The sequence below is a fragment of the Sciurus carolinensis genome, chromosome 3, assembly GCF_902686445.1.
Source record: "Sciurus carolinensis chromosome 3, mSciCar1.2, whole genome shotgun sequence".
NCBI lineage: Eukaryota > Metazoa > Chordata > Mammalia > Rodentia > Sciuridae > Sciurus > Sciurus carolinensis.
In genome coordinates, this window is record NC_062215.1 from 109908739 (window position 1) to 109931902 (window position 23164).

Below are 23164 nucleotides of genomic sequence, written 5' to 3' on the forward strand. Positions count from 1 at the left end.
TTAGTTGTTTCAGATAATTCTGTTCTCTATCATAGATATGGTAATGCCCTAATTACTAATCAATGTACATACAGCTTGGTACCCATTTTTGGAAGTATAATGCCAAACTTGGTGTTGACTAATGATTTCTTTTAAATTAAAGGCAACCATGCAGAATTATTCTTGCAGGGAAAAAAGAAATGCAAAGAAAAATACAAATATTTGTGTTAATAATACATTATTAACGCAAAGCACACAATTTAAAACAACAGATTAAAATTCTTCTATCTGGTTATTCCCCTTGGAAAGTCGTTATGCCACTATTGTGAGAAAACGTATCAGCAAGACTAGTGTTACTACCCTTTGTATAACATTAATATTTGTATCCATTATTATTGAAAGGTAGTTGATTATAGTCCAACTACAGGAGTCACACCTATTAGCAAACTTAAAATTCCTTGTTCAGTAAGCTATCCAATTTTAATGACAGATAATAATCTCAATCTTTGCTCATAAATTCAAAATAGGAATTATACTTTAAAATTTCAAATCTAAAATAAAGTACAAGAAGCACATTCTGGATATAGGAAAAAAACATTTAAAACAAAGAGAGAAATACTGGCAAGTAACATTAACTGAGTATGTATATGCCAGGCATAATTTATAGATAATTATTTAGTCCTAAATTCCTCAAGATAGAGGTTATTATCACTAGACTGTATAAAATTCTTAGGGTAAAGTCCACGATTTCTGAGCATCCTTTAAAAAATACACTACATATTCCATATTTAAAGAATTAGAGTCAGCATACTATAGAAATACATGCATACCCATGTTTATAGCAGCATAATTCACAATAGCCAAATTATGGACCCCGCCTAGGTGTCCATCAACAGGACAAAGAAAATGTGGAGTTTTGTTCAGTCATAAAGAAAAATGAAATTTTGTCATTAGTAGGAAAATGGATGGAATTGAGACCATTCTGACTAAACTCAGAAGGTCAAGGATCAGATGTTTTCTCTATGTGGATGCTAGAGAGCAAAAAGGAAAAGAAAAGTGGTGGTGGCGGTAGTGGTGGTGTTATCACATGAAAAGCAAAGGGAGATCAGTAGCGCAGAGGAAAAGAACCAGGGGGTAGAAGAAGAGAAGGGAGGCGGGAAGTGCTGGACAGGGATACTGGCCAAATTATATTGTGTGCATATCTTAGTATGTAACAATAAATTTTACCATGATGTACAACTATAATGCACCATAAAAACAAAATGTGAAGAGCTGGGGTTTTGGCTCAGTGGTAGAGCACTTGCCTAGCATGTGTGAAGTACTGTGTTCAATCCTTAGCACCACATAAAAATAAACAAAATAAAGGTATTCTGTCCATCTACAACTACAAAAAAAATTTTTCTTAAAAAAGTGAAGAAAATAAAACTATAGAGTGATATCAGCAAGATAGCAAACAGGATTTCTCAGTGCTCAATCCCTTACAGAAACCAATTTGAACAAGTATCCACAAACAAAAATACTTTCATAAGAGCTATAGAAACCAAGTGTCCAGTTATAGCAATGTAACTGAGAGTAAGGAGCACATTAAACATTACTTTTAAAGATTTTATTGGGGTGGGGGTTGTAGCTCAGTGGTAGAGTGCTTGCCTTACATGCATGGGGCACTGGGTTCAATCCTCAGCACCATATAAACAAAATAAATAAAAGATAAATCTATAGCTAAAAAATAAAAAATATTTTTTAAAAAAATGTTATCTTTTAAAAAAAAGGTTTTATTAAGCGGAAAACTGGTCAACTGAAATATATTTCTTAAAAATTTTAAGTGAATGGGTGATTAGGTGATTTGGCTTTTGGTTAATTGACCTAGGCCCAGTTCTACTTAACCCTGCTGCTTCTAAAGGGATGATAGCACAAATTTCATTTGGAGCTGGCTTAGAGCCAAGTGTACATACAAAATGATCCTCCCATCCAGTTCCCATTACATTTTGTCTCAAATATAGTTCTCACTGGTGTCAAAATAACACTTAAAAAAAAAAAAAAAACTAAAAGGAAATTTCATCTTCTGAGACTACCACCAGATACAATTAAAACTAACTCCTCTTTGACATGTCACTTGAGAAGCAGTTCAAGAGGCTGATGCAGGAGAATCACAAGTTTGAGACTCAGCAACTTAGTCCCTATCTCAAAATAAAAAAATAATAAAATGGACTTGGGATGCAGTTCAGTGGTAAAGCACCCCTGGGTTCAATCTTCAGTAGAGGATGGGGGTAGGGGCATCATCATTAGTGATCTTTATGAGCACTGCATTGGGAAGAGAGAGATTGTTAGTGATAACAGGGTGTATAAAGGAAAAAGAGATGAACTGAGTTTTAGGAAAGATGATTTTAAGCCTTCTTCTGTTAGTGACTATTGAGTAAAAGAAGGCTGTTTACTAAAACCATGCCTGACTCATAACAATAGAACTCCAACTAATCTAATTACTTAGAAAATAAATAAAATGTAAACAAGCATCTTTTGAGGAAGAAAGAACAGTCACTTCCCATCTCTTCTAGAATAAGATTCTTGGCATACTCCCTCTCCTACTTGGCAGAAAAAGAATGACAGATGACTAGAGAGTTTGGGGGTAAGTCGTCTCAGTTATGTGTGTGTCTGTCTGTCTGAGTGTATGTGTGTGTGAGAGAGAGAAAGAGAGACAGCGAGAGAGAGAGACAGACAGACAGATACACCAATCTGCCCTTGCAAGAGAAGTCTACAGTGGACCATGCTGCCACAGCCCAGGAGCAAGTTAGCTGCAGATCAAGTCATGTTATCCACTTCATCTGTGCTGTTTCTTTCTCATTTGGTTTTCAACTCAAGAAAAAGAGGGGGTTTTTGTTGTTGTTTTTTTTTTTTTTTTTTTCCTTACAATCCCAGCAGGGATCAAACCCAGGATTTCACACATACTAGGAAAGAGCTTTACCACTGAGTTTCATCCCTAGAACTTTTCATTTTATTTTTGCAAAAGAATTTTTTTTTTTTTTTTTTTTTTTTTCAGTGCTGGGGACTGAGCCCAGGGCCTTGTGGTTACAAGGCAAGCATGCTACCAACAGAGCTATATCCCTAACCCCAGAACTTGCTAAGTTATTTAGGGCCTCGTTAAGTTGCTGAGGTTGGCCTCAAACTTGTGATCCTCCTGCTTCAGTCTCCCAAGTCACTGGGATAATAGTTATGTACCACAGCACCTGGTTCTTTACTTCACCTTTAACACTATTTAGATAGAACTGTTAGAACTGCTTTCAAAATTTCCTGAGTTTTTCTAAATATGCTATATAAAGTCTAAAAAAGTTATGACAATATCCAGATCCTCTATCATTTCTACAATCTCTTTTTTCAGTTTAATTCCCCTCCTTTTGTGTTTATCATACATGCTTACAGTTAGGATGTGGTTTGTCCCCCAAGGGTTTATATACTACTGTCTTGATCCTCAGCATGGCAATCTGAGAAATGTTAGTAGAACATCTAAGAGGTAAGACCTGATGGGAAGTCCTTAGGTCACTGGATACTGTCCTCAGATGGGATTAAGGTAGTTCTCGTGGAACCCTAAATTAGTTCTCTTTAGAGCACATTGTTAATAAAAGCCTAAGCCTGACCCCTGACAATGAAATGCTCTTTAGTTTCCTGTCTTAGGATGTGAACTCTTTCTTCTACATGCACTCTTGCCATTTTGAGTTGATCTACCATCACTGGAGCCAAGATGATGTCAGTGCCATGCCCTTGAACCTCCAGAACTGTAAGCTAAAAAAATATTTTTTTATAAAGTTACCCAGACTTGGGTAGTTTGTTATAGTAACAGAATATGGACTAATGCATTTTCTTATTTATTTATTTATTTATTATTTTTGGTAGTTGTAAGTGGTTAGTATGCCTTGATTTTATTTATTTATTATATGTGGTGCTGAGGTTTGAACCCAAGGCCTCACATATGGTAGGCAAGCACTCTACCACCAAGCTACAGTCCTAGCCCAACTAACACATTTTGATCTATTCAATTTACTGCCTCTGAGAACGTGCTTTCTGTTCACCAATCCTCCTACATCTGCATATATTAATTTTATATTGCCTTTTACATGGCCACCCATATCTATTACCTATATACCTTCCTTAGCATATCTTCTAACCTGCAAAACTATTCTATTCTCTATTTTTGCCTATCTACCTACTTAATATTCACACACTACCATCTTATTCTGTTTTTTACTATCTCCCTCTTTCTCACATGTGTCCATTCTATCTTTTTTTTTTTTTTTGGGGGGGGTGCTGGGGATCGAACCCAGGGCCTTGTGCTTACAAGGCAAGCACTCTACCACCTGAGCTATCTCCCCAGCCCCCCATTCTATCTTATCAATGACTTTCAGTCACAAATGAAGTCTCTCTCATTAATCAATTGGTTGATTCTTATGTATCCACATACCAGGTATGGTTTAAACATGTCTGTTGATTCTTCTAAAAAACTAAAATGCTTTTATTTCACCCACTTACAATGCCATCTCATTCACCTGCCTGAATATTTATCCAAATAAATAAAAAGTATTCAGAAAAACATCTGAATATGACTTAGAGCAACATTATATACCCCAAAAATAATATAAACTTCCATTTATCCAGAATGACTGTGAAAGGTCATTTCTGTTAATGTTAGTTACCTAAAAGTCACATATATGCAAATTGACAAAGAATTTATAATGCTAAAAAAAATAATATTGAGTATCACTTAACACTTCTTCCATGATTCAGAAGGTAAGGAAATGTCAGGATCCTGCAGTGTTATTAGGTTGTCACCATAATATAAACTATTAGAAAAGGGACTTAAAATGCCTTCAAGAGCACATTGTCTTGTATGTCTTTCTATATGCCCTGTTGCAACTTGCAGAGAGTTCAGCACATTAAGACATATACCCATTTGTCAGTTAAACTGTTCCCCAAAAGAACAAAAGAAATCCGACTTTGTTTGAACTTTCCACTGACTTAAATTCTAAGTCAAAGGAAAATTTTTATTTCTGATGAACAATAACCATCTTTTGCAATAAAGGAGCAACATTAAAATAGTGGCAACGTAACTATTTGGCTGATAGTTTATCAAGAAGTGGAACGTATGGGGAAAAGAAGCATCAGGCTCAGTCCAGACATTTTAAGTGGAAGTTAGAACCCTGCATATCTTGGCTGAACTCAAATTTGCTGTGATGAGCCATGAATGGGGGTTGGAAAGCTATGACCTGTGAGATCAGACAGAAAAGTTTTAGACAATCTAGTTGCAAAGAAGAGAAAACATAAAAGTCTTCAAAGGGAGAATATAAAGTAACTGAATCATGCTATTGTATCCCAAACTAACTACTTTATAGGATAAAGCTTTGAAAAACAAAAGCGAAGATTTAAAATCTCAACAGAAAACAGGAAATTGTAAAAAGTGACATAGTGGCCAGGTGCAGTGGCACACACCTATAATCCCAGGTTACTTAGGAGGCTGAGACAGATGAAACACAAGTTCAGTGTCAGCCTGGGCAGCTTAGAGAGACCTGGTTTCAAAATAAAAATTTAAGAAGGGCTGGGATTTAGCTCAATGGTAGAACATCTTGGGGTTCTACCCTCCCTCCCCCCAAAAAGACAGTGGCCTTAAAAAATAGACAACTAGAAATTATAACAGAACCAAAAAATAAGCAAAATTAACTCAATGGACTAGTTATTAATAATAGCACACTAGTTAAAGAGAGAATGAGTACAGGAGAAATCATTGTGATTGAAGTATAAAAATAAGTTCACAGTGAGAAAGTTTAATTTTCATTTAATTAAAGTCAAAGAATTAGAAGAGAGAAAAAAAGGAATAATGGCAATATTTGAAGAGATAATGAATAACAATTTCCCAAAAGTGATGTAATATTATTCTGCAGATTTAAAAAGCTCAAAGAATTCCCTCGAAAACTAAATTTTTAAAAACCTCACATAGATACATCAAAGTAAATGTACAGAAACCATAAACAAAAAATGTTGAGTTGCCATACAAAAAATACAAATTACATTAAAAGGAATAACAGATTTAAACTAATGTCTCTACAGCATTTCACCAAAATAATGTGGCCTGACAAAGTGTGATTTTTTTAATAACAATAGATGGTTTAACATTTGAAAATCAGTATATTTATCCCACTTAGAGTAACACAGAAAAAATTATGATCATTTCCACCAAAGATGCAAGGAAAAAAAATTATCTGATGAAACAATATACTCATGATTAAAAAATAAACAAAAAACTCTTAAAAACTAGAAAGAAGAATACTGCTTATATCCCAAAAACCTACAATGATCACATCTAATAATGAAAGTTTTCCCTTTGCATTAATCAATCAAACAAGGATGGCTAGTATCACTATTTCCACTACTATAGCAGCAGGGAAAATAATAAGGCTGGGAAAATAGCAAAGGTATTAGAATTAGAAAGGAAGGGACAAAACCACCATTATCTACAAGTTTTTGTATATAGAATATCCAAAATAAAAAACTTTATAGATAAATCCATTATATTTACATATACATTTCCTTATACCAGTCACAACTTTTATAATGACAATGACAAAAAAATTAAGTACCTAGAAATAAGTCTAATAAGAATAAACAGAACTTCTATATGGAAGACAACTATTGAGGGAAAATTAAGAGAAAAACAGCAAAATATGCCATATTTATGGATTATAAGATTCAGTATCACAAAAATGTCATTCTCCCCCCAAATGTACACTAATCAGACTTTATATAATCCCAACTAATATCCAAACAGATTTATGCGTGTGGAGTAGGGAAATGGGAACCATTTGACAAAACAATCCTAAAATTTATACAGAAGTGCCAAGAATATATTGAAGTGCTAAGAATAGTCAAAATATAAAGCCTTATAAAGAAAGAAAGGTATTATAGCAAGGATAAACATAAAAATAGACTAACAGATTGAGAAACAGACCCCCACATATATGATAAGTGATTTCTGACAAGGAAGCATAGTAAGTGATGGTCAAAGAATGTACTAGGACAAATGGCCATTCAGAAAGAAACAAAGCTGAATTCCGAATACGCCTAATACAAACCAATTTTGTGAAAGGCAAAACAATGAAGGGTTTAAAGGATAACATGAAAAAATGTCAAGACCTCAGAACATAAAGAAACTGACTACACTAAAATTATGAAATTTGAGGTGGGAAAAGATACTTACAACACACATAACCAGCAAACAGTTCATCTGTACAAATACATACACACACACACACACACACACACACACACACACACAAAGTCAACAGTAAAAAGATGACCTATAAGATGAGCAACACATAAAAATAAATAAATATGAGCTGGGGTTATAGCTCAGTGGCAGAGCTCTTGCCTGGCACATGTGAGGCACTGGGTTCAATCCTCACACCACAAGTAAGTAAGTAAAATAAAGGTATTGTGTCCATCTACAACTGAAAAAAAAAAATTAAAAATAAAGGTATAAAAAACATTATTAAAAATTTTGAAAAAGATAACCTACAAATAAAATGGGAAGAAACATTAACAATTCATAAAAAAGAAAATACAAATGACCAATAAACTTCTAATCAAGTTCCAACCTCACTGTTCTGAGGAAATACAAATTAAAACCATGATAGATACTACTATACATCCATCAGAATGGCTAAAATTTAAAAGACCCACAATATCATGAATACCACTAGGAAAGAGTTTGGTTTTACCTCCACACAACAGAATACTACATAATCATGAAAATCAATGAACCAAATGCAATGAATCAATGAATCAAATGAATGGATGAATCAATGAATTTGATTCATCAAATCAATGAATCAAATGCAATAATACAAATGGATGTCATAAGCATATGCTGAGTAAAGGAAGCTAGACACAAAATAATTCACATGGTATGATTTGTTTTAAACAGTTTAAAAGAAAAGTAGTACTTCCTACAACCTGAGGTACTGTCACCAGAAAAAAACACTAGAAGGAGAAGGTTTCTGGGACAGAACCATCAATATTTGATTTCTTGACCCCAGTCATGGTTACACAAGTAGGCATTACAATGATTCATCAAGCTATCCTTTTATGCTTTAAGTACTAGCCTTTTATACTTTATATTTTCTGATTGCCTTTTCCATTTCATATCAAAATGATTTAAGAAAATTAAAGCACTTACCCTGAGACTAGCATCTGCCCATCATGGGAAAAAGCACAAGACAGAACAGGAGCAGAGTGCCCACTCAGTGTACTTTTATGCTTTAATTCAAAACCTACAATTAATGAAGTGAGAAAAATTAAGAAGCTGACCATGCTTAGAATTTATTTTTAAGTCAACACTATTTCAATTATTTACTCAATAAACTTTGAGCACCTAAAATACACAAAAATTAAAAATCCTCATGCAGCTCAGAGATCTACACATATAAGCGAATAATTGGAATACAGTGTGATTAAGAGGCTTCTAAAGCTCAAAAATGAATTAAAAAATGATGTGCTCAGCAAAGGCTAGACTGGGGTAATTTTATAACTATCAAATTATTTTTAAACATTTAAGCTATACCACAATTTTAAAAAGAAAGCATAGGAATTTTCCAAAAGACTAAGAAACCCAATGCTTATTATTCTATAATAATCTCACATCAGCAAACCATTTTCTTATTTTGTAAGTAAAAATAACCAATGGTGATTTTTTCATAATTCTAACATATCTGTAACACTCCTACAAAGTATGGTAAACACTGAAATTCTTTTTATGCTTTCTAGAATTACTGAAAATAAATATCACAACTCTTACCTTTAGGGTAAACTAAGGGAATTCAATATGTTTTTAGTGACAAACTATAAAAATAATTAAGAAGTTAGCCTGGGGTGAGGCAAGTAAATAAGTGAAATTTATAACTATATCAGACATACTGAAACCTGTTTTGAAGTGTTAATGGTTCCTAAGGAGGATATCAAGCATTTAATTAAACAAAAGGTTATAAGAGCAGATAAAAGTTTCAAGTTCAAAATGGAGGGAAAAATTTACCTGGAAGAGCAGATTTGGGCATTGAAGGCACCAGTGCTAAGTGCTAGAAATACAGTGAACTTCAAAAGGCTTTCATTTTAACAAACACAGCAAAAATATTAAGCTGCAAATCAAATGAAGACTACAGAACTTGCAATATGACCCTAATAATTTATGTTGTCATGTATATATCAATATCTAACTACTACTCCCTACAAATAAGGAATTAAAATAAGGTGCGCATAACTTCTTTATAAAAAGTCTTTTAACTACACATTTATAAACTATTACATGTACTTTGTTTTGTTTGTTACTGGAGATTGAACCTGGGGCTTTCTACAACTGAGCTATATTCCCAGAAGTTCTGAGACAGGGTCTTGCTAAATTGTCCAGGTTTGTCTCACACTTCCATCATGTTGCCTCAATGTTCCAAGTAGCTTAGTGTTCCAGCTTGTTATGTCTTTTTAAAAGTCAGTGTAAAAATATTTTACAGTGTATGAAAGCTTTCCTTTTGAACAATTAGGATAATTGTATTTGGAACACCCATTTACATGACTGTATTTACTGTTTCTTACCAGAATTTTACTTCTGTACAGGAAGAGGCAGAAGGAAGAGTTAGGAGAGACCAGAAAGTAAAGGAAATTTCATCTTCACCAACAGGACATAAATTAAAAGGATTATTACATGCGATCTAAAAGGCAATAAATAAATTTCCACCAAAAAGGAAATGTAGTTCTTTCCTGATTATAAGCCATTCTTAACATACTAGTATAATTATGAATGACAGAAAATAATAATTAAGTTGGGAATGATTTAACTAAGTAGTTCGTGATTTAACTAAAGCCTATTAGGGAACAAATAATGAAATAATTTGAGGCATCTGAATCAAGATGGCCAAGTGACCACAAACTTTCAGTCTTCATTAAAATAATAATGAATAAATTAATAAAGACATAAATGTACATGCATGAAGAGAATCAGGAAGGAGGTCATCAGCAAACCAGAAACTGAAACCAATTTCAGGAAGGCAGAAAGCAGAATAATTGAGGCAGTATAGAGAAGTACAAAGGGAGGAGGCTGTAACCAAAGAAGAAAGTTATTCTGTTCTTCAGAACCCCTCAGGACTTCAGTTATCAGCAGCCAGAAAAAAAAAAACAAAAATCAGAATGACAGATATAAACTTGGAAACAAAAAATTTAACTGAAAGTACACATGAACATTCAGTGTCCTCCTCCAATCCCTCCCTAATCCCATCCTACAGAGCCAACACAAAATCCAGCTGCTTATTCTCCCAGGCAAAACTTTTCTAAGAAAAATAATGACTGCATGGGGAGCCCACAAAGACCTCCACCCTCTTTGCCCTCCACCCTTTCCCCTTAAGAGCCATCTCTTCATTCACACAAGAAGCCAGCAACAACAAATCCATGGGCACAGAGTTTCTGATCATTTTATTACCCAATTCCTTTTTTCTTCTTTTTGTACTGAGGATTGAACCCAGGGTGCTCTACCACTCAGCTATATCCTCAGTCCTTTTTCTATGCTATTTTGAGAGAGGGTCGTGCTAAATTTCCCAGGCTGGCCTTGAACTTGAAATCCTGCCTCAGCCTCCCAAGCTGCTAGAATTACAGGCAAATTCCACTGTGCCAGGCCTTACTATTCAATTCTTAAATGGAAATAAAATACTAAGGATCACCAGACATTTGAAGAAGGTAATATGAATGAGAAGGATGTAGGTAAGCCAAAAAAAGGGCCCAAGAGAAAAAAGATCAGGAAACGGGAACTTTAAAAAAACTACTAACTCACAGCTTAAAGATCTTACATTCATAAAAGGATGCTATAAAAAGCAAACAAAGGTGCTGTGGTTGTAGCTCAGTGGTACAGTGTTTGCCTAGGATGTATAAGGCACTGGGTTTGATTCTCAGCACCACATACAAATAAATAAATAAAATAAAGGTCCATCAACAACTAAAAAAATATTTTTATAAAAAAAGCAAAGATGAGCTTTTAGAATTTGAAAATATGGTTGATGAGATAAAAATTCAAAAGAAGCCTAAAAGAAAATGCTCAGAAATTTTTCCAAAGAGTGAAAAAAAAGATTGGGAGAGAAACTGGAGTTGGGGTGTGGGGGACTTAGAGAATCAGTTCAAGAGGTCCAATATTCAACTGATGGGAGTTACAAAAAGAAAAGTAGAGACAGCATCATTAAAGAAATAACAAAGGAAGAGCACGTTCCAAAACTGAACAAAGTAAGCTTCTATACTGAAAGGGTCACCTGAGGTAATATGACAGTGCATGGGGAAAAAGCTCACATACTACCAAGACACAGTTAACTATAATAATTTTAAAATACAGTACTAAAATTTTCATAGAAACTATTAAAAAAATCACCAAAAGAAAGGAAAATAAATCAAGTGCAAAATGGTGAACAAGAATCTACATAATAGAGGTAGGGACCAGGTCAGTGAGCATCCAATATTAAATCATGGGTATATGATACTTTGATTCAAAGTTTCTTAAAACATATTTTTATAATCACTTTCAGATTACTTTAAGCAAACAGATGAATCAGAATCTTATTCTGTTCATGAATTATGTTAAAGAAATAATACTTGAAAACATACCTAAGACATGGCTAAAAGAAACAACCCAAATTTTGACTTGGCAATCCTGACCACACGATGCCAATCGAAAAAACTCAAGTCCTTGTTCTCCATCTGAAACAGTAAATTTATTGAAACATAAATACAAAGAATTGTAGAAACATTGAAACCAAAAAGTTTTTAATGTCTTATATGGAGACATGTTAATGCTATTCATTTAATTCATATTAAGAAACATTTATTAACTTACACCATCAAATAAAATATCAGTTAAAGAATTTCCTTTTTAGCAAGTATCTTATATAATTTTAAACCTGAAACTACTGTAATAAATTGCCCTTAAGACTATAACTCGAGGCTGCATTGGCCAATACCGAATCATTAAAGTAGGGCACCTTCAGCCAGGCCCAGTGGTGGGGTATAGCTCTAGTTCAAGCTACTGGAGAGGCTGAGGCAGGAGGATTTCAACTTTGAGGGCAGCCTGGGTTACTTAGCTAGTCCCTGTCTCAAAAAAAAAAAATATTTTAAAAGGGGTGGGGATGTAGCTCAGTGGCAGAGTACGCCTGGGTTCAATCCCCAATACTATAAAAAGAAAAAAAATAATAAAGTGGGGCATCTTCCAACTCTATTTTAGAGTTTATGAGTCTACCACGGATGGGAAAATTTGGGAAGAGTCAGTCATAAGAATATTAAGCAGTTAATCATTCCCAACGTAACTATTTTCTGATGTACCAAATTTCCTTTCCCCCACCCATTTTTAAGTACCAGGAATTGAACTGAGAGCCTATAATGGGCTAGGCAAATGCCCTATTACTACTATTAATACTTTTTTTTTTTTTTTTGGTACTGGGAATTGAAGCCAGAGGCACTTAACCACTGAGTCACATCCCCAAACCCACCCCCTGTTTTGAGACAGGGTCTTACTAAATTGCTTAGGGCCTCGCTAAAATCCTGAGGCTGGCTTGAAACTTGCAATCCTCCCACTTCAGCCTCCTGAGTTGCTGGGATTACAGGCATGTGCTACTACACCTAGCCAAATGCCCTACTTCTAAGGTACATCTCCAGCCCTTTTTATTTTGAGACATGATCTTGCTAAATGCCCAGGCTGGCCTTAACTTGCAATTCTCCTGTCAGCCTCTGGAGTAGCTGTGATTACCAACATGTACCAAGATGTCCAGCGGATGAATCAATTCCTTGAAAGCCTATTCTATAATTCACATGGAATAATAATTTACCTTATACTAATTTAATCAAAGGAAAGCCTAGAATTATATAAATCCAAAATAACATCAATTCAGCTCATTTGGTAGAAAGTATTATATAATTTAGGGAGAGCAATCAAATAAATTTAGAACTTTAAAAAAAGACACTAATTTATGATTAGAGAATTTCAGCATATTACTATATATCTTCTAGATTAACTCACTAGAATTCCACCTAATATCACAGATGCAGTGTGGTCTCATGAGATAAAACATAATTATATAGTATTTGATTTACAGATATGGGTATGTAAATTTTTCCTATCTACTTTGTCTCACTAAAAATACATACACTTCATTAACACACAACAAATTTACTTCCATTTCACTGCAAGTTTTTCTAACTCCATGAGACTTCCACATTTCAAAAGCATTTTGGTTTCTGTAGCACAGGTTCAGATAAGGTACAACTTTTTACAATCATGACAAATAATACACAATTCCTTATCATTTGTAAGTCTTTCATAAGGTGAAAGGCTTATTTTTAAGGCTTATTTATTAAGGCTTATTTTTTAAGGCTTATTTATTTTACTCAATAAATAACTAATTGTAACATATTATAGACCTGTTTAGGAGAGCTATTTTTTCATTGTTTCTTGACTAAGTAGATCCTTTGTAGTTAATTTTGAAGTTGCCATAAGTAGTGAGAATTCAGCTAGGACAATGGAAAATTATGGAATTTAAAGCATGCCTATGCTCAATACCTAAATATAACATTTAGAATAGATTTTTCTTCGGGAAAAATATTTAAATTTTAATAATAACCCAAGTGTTATGGTTTGCATATAAGGTGTCCCTCAAAAGTTCCTGTGTTAATTCAGGAATATTCAGAGATTAATGATTAGATTATGAGAACTATAACTTAATTCAGTCCATCCTACTTTAAATAGACTAATAGTGGTAACCATAGGGAGGTGGGGTATGGCTAGAAGTGGTGGTTCACTAGGGGCTTGCCCTGGAAGATTCATCTTCTTACAGCCCCTTCTCCTCTCTCTCTTCCTGGCCACCATGAACAATGGAGCAGTGATTTCCAACCATGCCCCTCCACCGATGTTTTGCCTTACCTTGGGCCCAGAGTAATGGAGTCCACTCATCATGGACTAAATCTCTGAAACCATGAGTCTAAATAAACTTTTCCTCCTCTAAGTTGTTTTAGAGGAATATTCTGGTCACAGCAATGAAAAACTAATACATCATGTTTTCTTTGCCACTTAAAAACTGGAGAGATCAATTATCCTTGAGCACAAATATGATTATATTTCCTTATTTGAGCAACATTTCACAAGACAGAAGAGCCTATATGTTGTAAGCATTAACCAATATTAACAAACACCAAATTAACAAAATTATGTTTTATCTTTCAAGTAAGTAGTTTCCACAAATTCCCATAATAATCACTTTTAAAGCATTATCAATCTACTTCAGGGAATGTGCACATTAGGCTACTATCTATTTCAACAGAAGCACTAAAGAAAGAACAAATTAAAATGATACTGAGAGAAATGTATACTTTGAAATACACTGTAGACAGGATAGGGATATGCGTATTAATTTTTTCAGAAGGTTTGCCTGGTGTAGTGAACCTTTCCTGACCTCTTAAACTGCTGATAGTTTACTCTCAGTTACTACAATAATGGTGTTTTCACTGAAAATCTGCTTTCAGATCATTCAGAACCAAAGAAAAGAAGAAACCTAAATAGTCCCATGTTTATATAATTCATTAAAGATTCAATGAGTGCTGACAAGATGTAGAGAAGGTACCCACAAGAGATGGAAGAAACCATTCTTATTAGAAGCCATTATTCTTAGAATAAAACAATACATTAATAAATTGCTTAATTAAAATAGGGAGTTAATATAAGAGGACATTCATGAAAAAAATATATTAATCTGCTACATGAAGTTACAAGGCTAAAAAATTTAAAATTTCAGTAAATCACTAAAAGAAATCCTGCTCATCAATCTGTATCATGATGTATTTCAATGCCTATCTACATTTTACAGCATAGTGTTCTAGGCAATGTGAAGAATATAGACCCAAGCCATGTCTGCATGGAACTTACAAGCTAATAGGAAAAACACCACTAATCATTATCCATATAGAAGCTAGGAGTAGTAGTGTTCACCTATAATCCCAGGGACTCAAGAGGCTGAAGCAAAAGGACTGCCTAAGCCCAGAAGTTCAAGGCCAGCCTAGACAACACAGTGAGAATCTATCTCAAAAAACAAAATCAGGGCTGGGGTTGTAGCTCAGTGGTAGAGCACTTGCCTAGCATGTGTGAGGCACTGAGTTCAATCCCCAGCACCACATGAAACTAAATAAGCAAAATAAAGGTATAGTGTCTATCTACAAATAAAAATATATATAAAAAAAACCAAAACCAAAAAATATCCATATAATTAAATACATAACTAAAAATTGTGATATGTCTCTAAGAATTATGTAAGAAAAATAAAGTATTCAAATAAAAGATTACATCAAAATGATAGATTCAGTGCAAAGGGTAAAGGGGAGGACTCATCTGAGGTGATTTTCAGCTGAAGTCTAAAAGATATCTAAAGAGAAAATCAGGTGAAGGGTCACATAAAAAATCCTTGGAAAAATCTTAGAAGCATTCAGGAATAAAGGAATATTGGTGTGGCAAAAGAGAATGCTAGAGGCCAAGAATGATTTTGAGATTAGGGTGAAATAGAATATGCAAGGTTCCTACAGGCTTTGTTTTTTGGATTTGGGACTTTATCTTACCTTAATTATATCTTAAATCATTGATGGGGTTGAAATATGGAATGAAGAAACCATCCTATCTACTGTCTGGACAAGTTGCTGACCAATAAGGTAATAACTAGCCAATAACTAATAACTAAACATTTGAAATATAGTTAGTTGAAACTGAAATGTGGTATAATATATACACTAGACTTCAAAGACTTGGTACAAAAAGGAAAATATTTTAATAATTTCTATTATCAATTATTAAAATAATACAATACAAATATTGGGTAAAAATGCATTATTCAAATTAATTCCATCTGGTAGAAAATTTTTAATTTACTTATGTGGCTCTCATATTGCTATGGACAGCACTGATCTGGCAACAAGTCTGGAGAGAGCAAAAGAAGAATTTCCATTCTCACATACAGAGTGAAAATAAAAAAGGGAAGCTTTCCAATTATCTATTTAATACTAAGAGTCTATATTCAGGAATTTTGTTTATTCTTTTTTTAAAATTAGGCTGTCAAACATCTTATTTTAAAAAGTTAGCTTTTATAATTAGTAAGTGGGAAAATGCAGCTTCTGTTTCCAACTTTTTAACTTCACATTTCTATTTGAATATCAATCTAGTGTATTTAAAAATCACAGTAAAACCAGTGAGGCCAAATCCTCTAAAGTGCCATATTCAAGGAAGCTGAATCTATTATACCAAGATAAATCACCCCTTACATATACTAAAAATGATGATTCTCTAATATAATATTTGTTCATGATTTCATTTAGATCTGAAGAGAGAAAAGATGATTCCTTAAAAGAAACAAATTTACTAATGGCAAAAAGAAAATGAATAAAAGGACAAAGTCATACAAGTTACAAACAGAAATTTCTAGTGCTTGAAAGGATGAAATAACTAACCAGAAACTGGCTGTGAAGAAAAATCGCAGCAGGTAATCCCAAGATCATGTGCTTTTTCACTATGCAGACACCTCATTTTATCATCCCACACTGTTAAATCTCCACATGAGGAGCCAGTAACAAGGAGGTTTCCATTAGGAGAAAATGCACAGGCCATCAAGGAGCCATCCTTAACACTACCGCATCTGAAATAAAAGCAAAAAGGGGTGTTTCATTTCAGAGCATCTTTGACTTTATATTACAATCTCTAACAGCAACATTATATAGTAAAAAGAGGGTAAATGGCTATTCTGCAAAGAGAATAGCCATTCTGTAGGCAACTGACACCTACAGAAACAGAGTATCATTTAAGTGTTAAAAGCTGGGATGTGCTTCCTAAAGTTGCAGGAAGATTTAAACATCTTAACTAACATGTTCAAGCCTAAATTATGGGAATCTGAACCAAAGTCCTCATCTCTCCATATTTTTCTATATGGCGAGTAACTATGAACACATTAAAATCTATAAAACTTAAAAAAAAAAAAAAAAAGGCAATTACAATCAACAACCATAGCCTTACTTTTTAAAAAGCTAATAGGAAGCCAGGCACCATGCACACAACTATAATCCTAGCAACAGGCTGAGGCAGAAGATCACAAGTTCAAGGCCTGACTCAAAAGCAAGACCATCTCAAAATAATAAAGGAATGGAACTGTAGCTCAACAGCAGAATGCCACTGGATTTAATCCCCAGTATTTTAAAAAGAAAAAAAAAAAAAAAAAAAAAAAAAAAAAAAGGTAATATGAAGCTATTTAAATGGAAAATCATGATACTAAGATCAAAAGCACTTGCAATTTCTGTGTTAAAATCACCCAGATGGGAACAGTATGGCTTTTTATTTCAGAAAAGAAAATGTGGTAAACAAATTACCATCTCTTGGGAAGAGACGGATGCACTGTGTGGACAATATTATTTTCTCAATTAGGAAAAACAGACTGATGAGAACCCAACAATGAGTGGGTTATATATGTTATAATGGGAAGTGATGCTAAAGAGGCAGAAGTCAATAAGTGAAAAAAAAAAAAAATTCCTTAGCTAACAGCTGGATTCCATTCATATAAAATACATTTTACTCTCTTTATGCTTTCCTACTAGGCTTAGTGTTTATAACACCACTTAAAATACAACAACTTCTTCAACCCTAAGACCTAAACTTAAATGAGCAACAGTTGTTGACCTTCTGGAATTTGTGCTCTGCATGATGATATGGAATAAGAGGAGGACAGGAACATTAGGTTATTTTAATTAGTAACAATGAAAGTTTCTGCTTTTAATGTACCTAATGTTCCTTAAAACTGCAACTTTTAGTATATTTTTCAATAAAATAAATAAAAATTTACAGTTTTAATTTTGGTAAGTTGCAACATATCACTAACGTAAACTGAACTATGTGTTGTTTTTTTTTTCCAAAAGTTTTTTCAGGTGGGTCACACCTCTGCACCGCAACCCTCGAAGAAATAATCAATGAGTCACAACCACTACAACAGTCACTAAGTTCTTTCTTCCAGGCTTGGTCATTCTACCCAGCAAGAATCCTAGCCAGGGAAATAGCATGTCTCTTAAGTAGGATTTGGCTACCATTACTTTATTATTGGGGGAAAAAAAAAAAAAAAAAAACTTGAAACCCAAGTGACAAAAATAAGCCTAAAATTACCAAACCTAATTCAAGATTACTTTCTTTGCCTAGCACTTATGGCAAAAATTCACAAAAGACTAACAAGATTAACCCTTACCTTTAAAAAAGGTTGGAAATATAAAACTCTATCAAAGGTAAGCAAATCTACCACAAGAATCATATTAAACGTGTGTGGGTTTTTTTTGACTTTCAGAAGATAGGCAAATATCTTTCCTTGTGCTGTTTGACAACTACCTGTTTCTGGAGGTCATCAAAATATTTTGCTTTCTGCTTTTGTACATCTTGTTAACAAGATTAAAATGAAAAGGATTTAAATATTCATACCTATATAACTTGTATGACTGTGCATTCCACAAAACAACAGTTCCATCAGCTGCACCTGATGCCAAACAAGTGGAGTCTGGGGAAAACCGGCAAACCCTCACAGGACTACCACCAGGCTGTTCCATCACTGCCAGAGTCTGTCCATTTTGAGTACTCCACAGGACAGTAGTACCATCTGTTGAACACGATGCCAAAATATGTCCTGAAGGAGAGAAACAGCAGCAGTGGACAGCATATGTGTGGAACTTCAATGGAGAGTGTGGCAGTTCAGTGAAGTCACTTAAGGAGTACAGGCGGATTGTTTTGTCCAAGGAGCAAGTAGCCAAGAGAGACGAGGAGAAGGCACAGCAGTTGACATCATCACCATGATCGGTTAGTGTGTGCATTAGTTTCACCATATTCTTTATTTAAAGTAAAACAACCTGCAATTTTGAAATAGGTAAAGGTTACATCACCCTAGGAAAGATAATGGCAACTCAAGTTAATATAAAAGAGCCAAAATCAAAGAAGCTCAATGAAAGCAAAAAATTAATATTTTTAAAGGACACTCTATTACCTGGGATGAGGATAATCTGGAGGGACATAAAATATTTACAAGACTATAACCTCTGATGATGAGCATACCCATCAAGGTCATATCAATAAAGCTCCACAACTCCTGACAAAGTACCTGACAAATAACTTCAACTGACTGAATGTTGACCTTTGAAAACTTCAGGTACTTATTTCAACTTTGAAGCCCTTCCCATAATTAATTCTCAACACTGCCTCATTTCAGATCTCAAAATGACTTTTCACTTTTTTTAACACTGTCTTAGCTGCTCCTTCCACTGGGTGGAGCTAAGGCTATTTGCTCTATCTTTAAGATGCAACTGTAGGATTTACTCATAAAAAAACGAAAGTCTCATTCAAAATTTAAGTGGCTGTGTTGAAAGTCAAGTTGTCATGGTTTGTCACCTCGTCTGATAAAGTGAAAGATAAAAAAACTTGAGATGAGGAACCAATTCTGAAAACTCAAGAAAACCAAGAGTGCCAAAAAAAAAAAAAGAGACACAAACAAATTCATGAATTTAAAATAAAATCCAGGGTTAGGGTTGTAGCTCAGTGGTAGAGTACTTGCCTAGTATGTGTGAGGCACTGGGTTCAATTCTCAGTACTTCATGTAAAGAAATAAATAAAAATACAGGTCCATCGACAACTAAAAAAAAATTTTAAATTTTTAAAAATAAAATAAAATCTAGCCAGGTGTGGTGGCACACAGGCCTGTAATCCCAGCCAGCATCAGCAACTTAGTGAGATCCTCAGCAACTTAGTGATACTGTATCCAAAAAAAAAAAAAAAAAGGGGGGGGGGGGGGCTAGGGATATAACTCAGTGGTAAAAGCACCCCTGGGTTCATGCCCCAGTACCACCACCACCACCATGAATAATAAATAATAAAATCCAAAATCCTCCCCATGGCTCACAAAACCTTAAATGATCAATTTTTCTTGCCAACTTCTCAGACTTCAATTCCTTGGCTAAACTCATGTTAGTCTTTCATTTTCATAAAGCAGTTTTCTTGAGCTGAAATGATCCCTCCTGTACCACTGAGATTCTATTTCTCACTTAGATCTCAAATTCAAAGTCCCTTCTCAGAAAGGATTACCCTAAAGTGGCCACTGCCTTGGCTAAGACATCACACCCCATTTTAATTCTCAGTGTAGCAATTGCCACCATCAGATATTTTGTTATTTGTCTCAGTCACTAGAACATATGTTCCCAAGGAGGAGGTGTTTTATCTATTTTGCTCGCTCTGTAACCATAGCAGTGTCAGTCCCTATCAAATGCTCAAATAACTACGTGAATATTTTTTTTTAATCCAAATGAGTTCTAGCCTTGAAATACTATATATGGAATATAATCAGAAAATAAAGCTATCAAAACTTTTTTTTAAAAAAGTTCTTGGCAGTAGAAAAATGGTGTAGAAAGAGGTAGTAACCAGCCCTAAAGGACAAGTATACCCTTGGCCCGTAAAATTCTCTGGTCTTAATCGTATTTACGGAAATCTCTATTTTAAAAGCAAAGAAAAGGAAAAAAAAAAAAAAAATAGGCATGACTGTCCCCATCTTCATCTTATCCCAAAAGTTCTGACTCTTTTGCTGGTCAAATAAAGTCGTGGGGAGGGGTATAAAAAATTCTGGTATTATTGCGCTGCAAACAATGAAGATCATTTGGCGAACTTCCAAATCCCAACTGCGCTCGAGCACACAGGTGATTTCCCCAACAAACTGGCTCCCACCCACCCCTTCGTGGGACTCAGCTCCCTCAGCGGGTGAGGCAGTACAGCCAGAAGCAAGGGATGCTGCCCGGCTGCGCAGTTCGTTCTAAAACGCGCACTCTAGTCTACCTCTACCTGCCGCAGGTGTGGACGACCCGCCGGGGCTCAGCTATCCCGCCAACTAACGCTAAGCCTCTGGGCAAACCCGGTCACTAGGCCAGGGTCAACACACGTTCTCGTCCAATACAAACCAAACCCGAAAGGAGCCACAGACCCCCAGAATAATGCCCGCGACTTACTTCCCTTGCACGAAAGAGTTCGCCCAACTCTTGAGAGCCGGCGGGCCTCTGGGAGGAGGCGGACTCGCACCGCGGGGCTGGGGTTTGCACCCGCACCGCCGTCGAGGTCCCGGGCCGGTCCTGTGCGCTTGAGAACCGGATTCCGGAACACCGAGGGTTCACACGCCGCCGACTAGGAGGCTCCAGGGGCGGGTAGCCGCAGCTAAGCCGGGCAATGGGCACAGCCTCCCTCACCTCCACGACTGGAGCGCGCGGGCGGCGCGGGACGGCGGAGCGGGTCACAGGAGACACAGGTGAGGCGGGCAGCGCCGCAGCCGCAGAGAACCTCTGGCGGAAGCAGGCCCCGCCCTCAGGGCCGCGCGGCGCATGCGCGCGCTGGCAAGCGCTCCTTGGTAGTCTGGAGCTCTGGGCTGGAGGTGAGCTCAGGCTTGGGAGACTTTCGGTTGCAATTTTTTCTCGGTTGAGAAAGCTGAGATTCCAAGGTCCAATGAATGAATGCCTGAAATGTGCTTCTAAAAGGACACCGCATCACATGTATCCTACTTTAAGATTTTTAAATCTCCCTTTGCCTTACTGTGTTTCTCCAGCTGCACTGTCTTGGTTTTCCTCGAAGACTAACCCTTTCAATTGGTCTCTTCTGTTTATGCTAGTCTTCAGTGACCTCAACGTGGTGTCCTCTGCCATTGCCTGCACGCCCAGGTTTCCCCAAGCTGTCTTTCCAGGGCTGACTGCCCATTCCAGGGCCCCAGTCCTGAGGTTTCCCTGCTCACCATACAAGGCCCAGTGTGTATCCATGTAGTTGCTGAACCCAGTGTGCATTTATTTCTTCAGCCTTTCTGAGTGTAGACTGTTGGCTCCCATGTGTAATTGACTACACTGTTACCCTGCAGGTATCCTGGTACCTTTTGAGATACATGTGATCCAGTAAAAAGGTTCCAATGAACGTCATAGTGTAAGACTACATTCTCATGAAATGCTAAGTCACAGATATTTTATTTTTAATACATGCAACTTTAGAGTTTCCTTTAATCATATATTTTAATACATTAAAAGTATATCAGCCCTAGGAAACCAAAGTCATATATTTGAAGAGTAATAACCTAAAAATGCTTACATTTCAAGAAATATGGAGATCTTGGGAAATGACTTGTAATGGAAGACTAAGGGAGAATGGGAGATCAAAATTCATGATTTTGTGAAGTTCTTGAGGTTTTTAAATTATCAGAGTGCATCATGATTGTAGACTTTGAACACCTAATTACATTCCAATGTAATACCTGCAAAATTACATTACATTATAATATAATGTACTGCCAAAAGTATTGTTCAAAATCAAGTTTTTGATCATATCAATAATAGAGCTCTCTGTAAGAAATGCAGAAAATATAAATAAGAAAATAAATAGCTAATAATCACACCATTCAAAGATAACACCCTCAGAAATTATAATTGTTTCTTTCCTTTGCTCAGGCAAATATCAACAATTGAAAAAAGGTCCCACAAACTGTCTTTTACATTCAAATTTATATCCTGAGTATTTTCCACGTCTAAAATTTCTTCATTAGCTGTATTTATTTTTTCCTGTCTAATGGCCAATATGGAATCACACCCACTTTATATAACATTTTCCCTACAGCCGGATGGTGGTTTCAACATTTTTGCTCTTATAGCTAATACTGTATTAAATATCTTTTTACATAAATCTTTTTGTTTTGTACATAAATCTTTATCCACATTTATGAACATATACTTAGGATATTGTTATATAGAAATGGAAATACTGGCATAAGAATGTTAAGATTCTTTGGAAGAGCTGGGCATGGTGGCACATGCCTGTAATCCTAAAGGCTTGGTAGGCTGATGCAGGAGAATTGCAAGTTTAAAGCCAACCTCAGCAAAAGCAAGGTGCTAAGCAACTCAGTGAGACCCTGTCTGTAAATAAAATTCCAAATAGGGCTGGGGATGTGGCTCAGTGGTTGAGTGCCCCTGAATTCAATCCCCAGTACCTCCCCACAAAAAAAGATTCTTAATAAGTACAGTACTTACTAAGTACCTTTTCGCTTTTTGAAGAGATTGTGTGGTTTACACTCTC

General features: G+C 35.5%; 1 protein-coding gene across 4 annotated transcripts in view; it reads right to left on the reverse strand.

Annotated features, from left to right (window-relative positions):
- The window catches only part of Wdsub1 (WD repeat, sterile alpha motif and U-box domain containing 1), a 44515-nt gene extending 23101 nt beyond the window's left edge, over nucleotides 1-21414 (reverse strand). For 2 of the 4 annotated variants that reach the window (XM_047544438.1, XM_047544439.1), the window contains exons 1-5: nucleotides 21073-21403; nucleotides 18515-18936; nucleotides 16516-16700; nucleotides 11647-11739; nucleotides 8195-8288 (exon numbers count right to left, since the gene is read on the reverse strand). In XM_047544438.1, coding sequence (XP_047400394.1) covers nucleotides 8195-8288; nucleotides 11647-11739; nucleotides 16516-16700; nucleotides 18515-18912 — 770 coding nt within the window. In that variant the 5' untranslated portion in view covers nucleotides 18913-18936; nucleotides 21073-21403. Of the gene's footprint in view, nucleotides 1-8194; nucleotides 8289-11646; nucleotides 11740-16515; nucleotides 16701-18514; nucleotides 18937-21072 lie in introns of all 4 variants that reach the window. The other 2 variants (XM_047544437.1, XM_047544436.1) reach the window with 2 other exon arrangements.
- Nucleotides 21415-23164: the final 1750 nt, after the last annotated feature.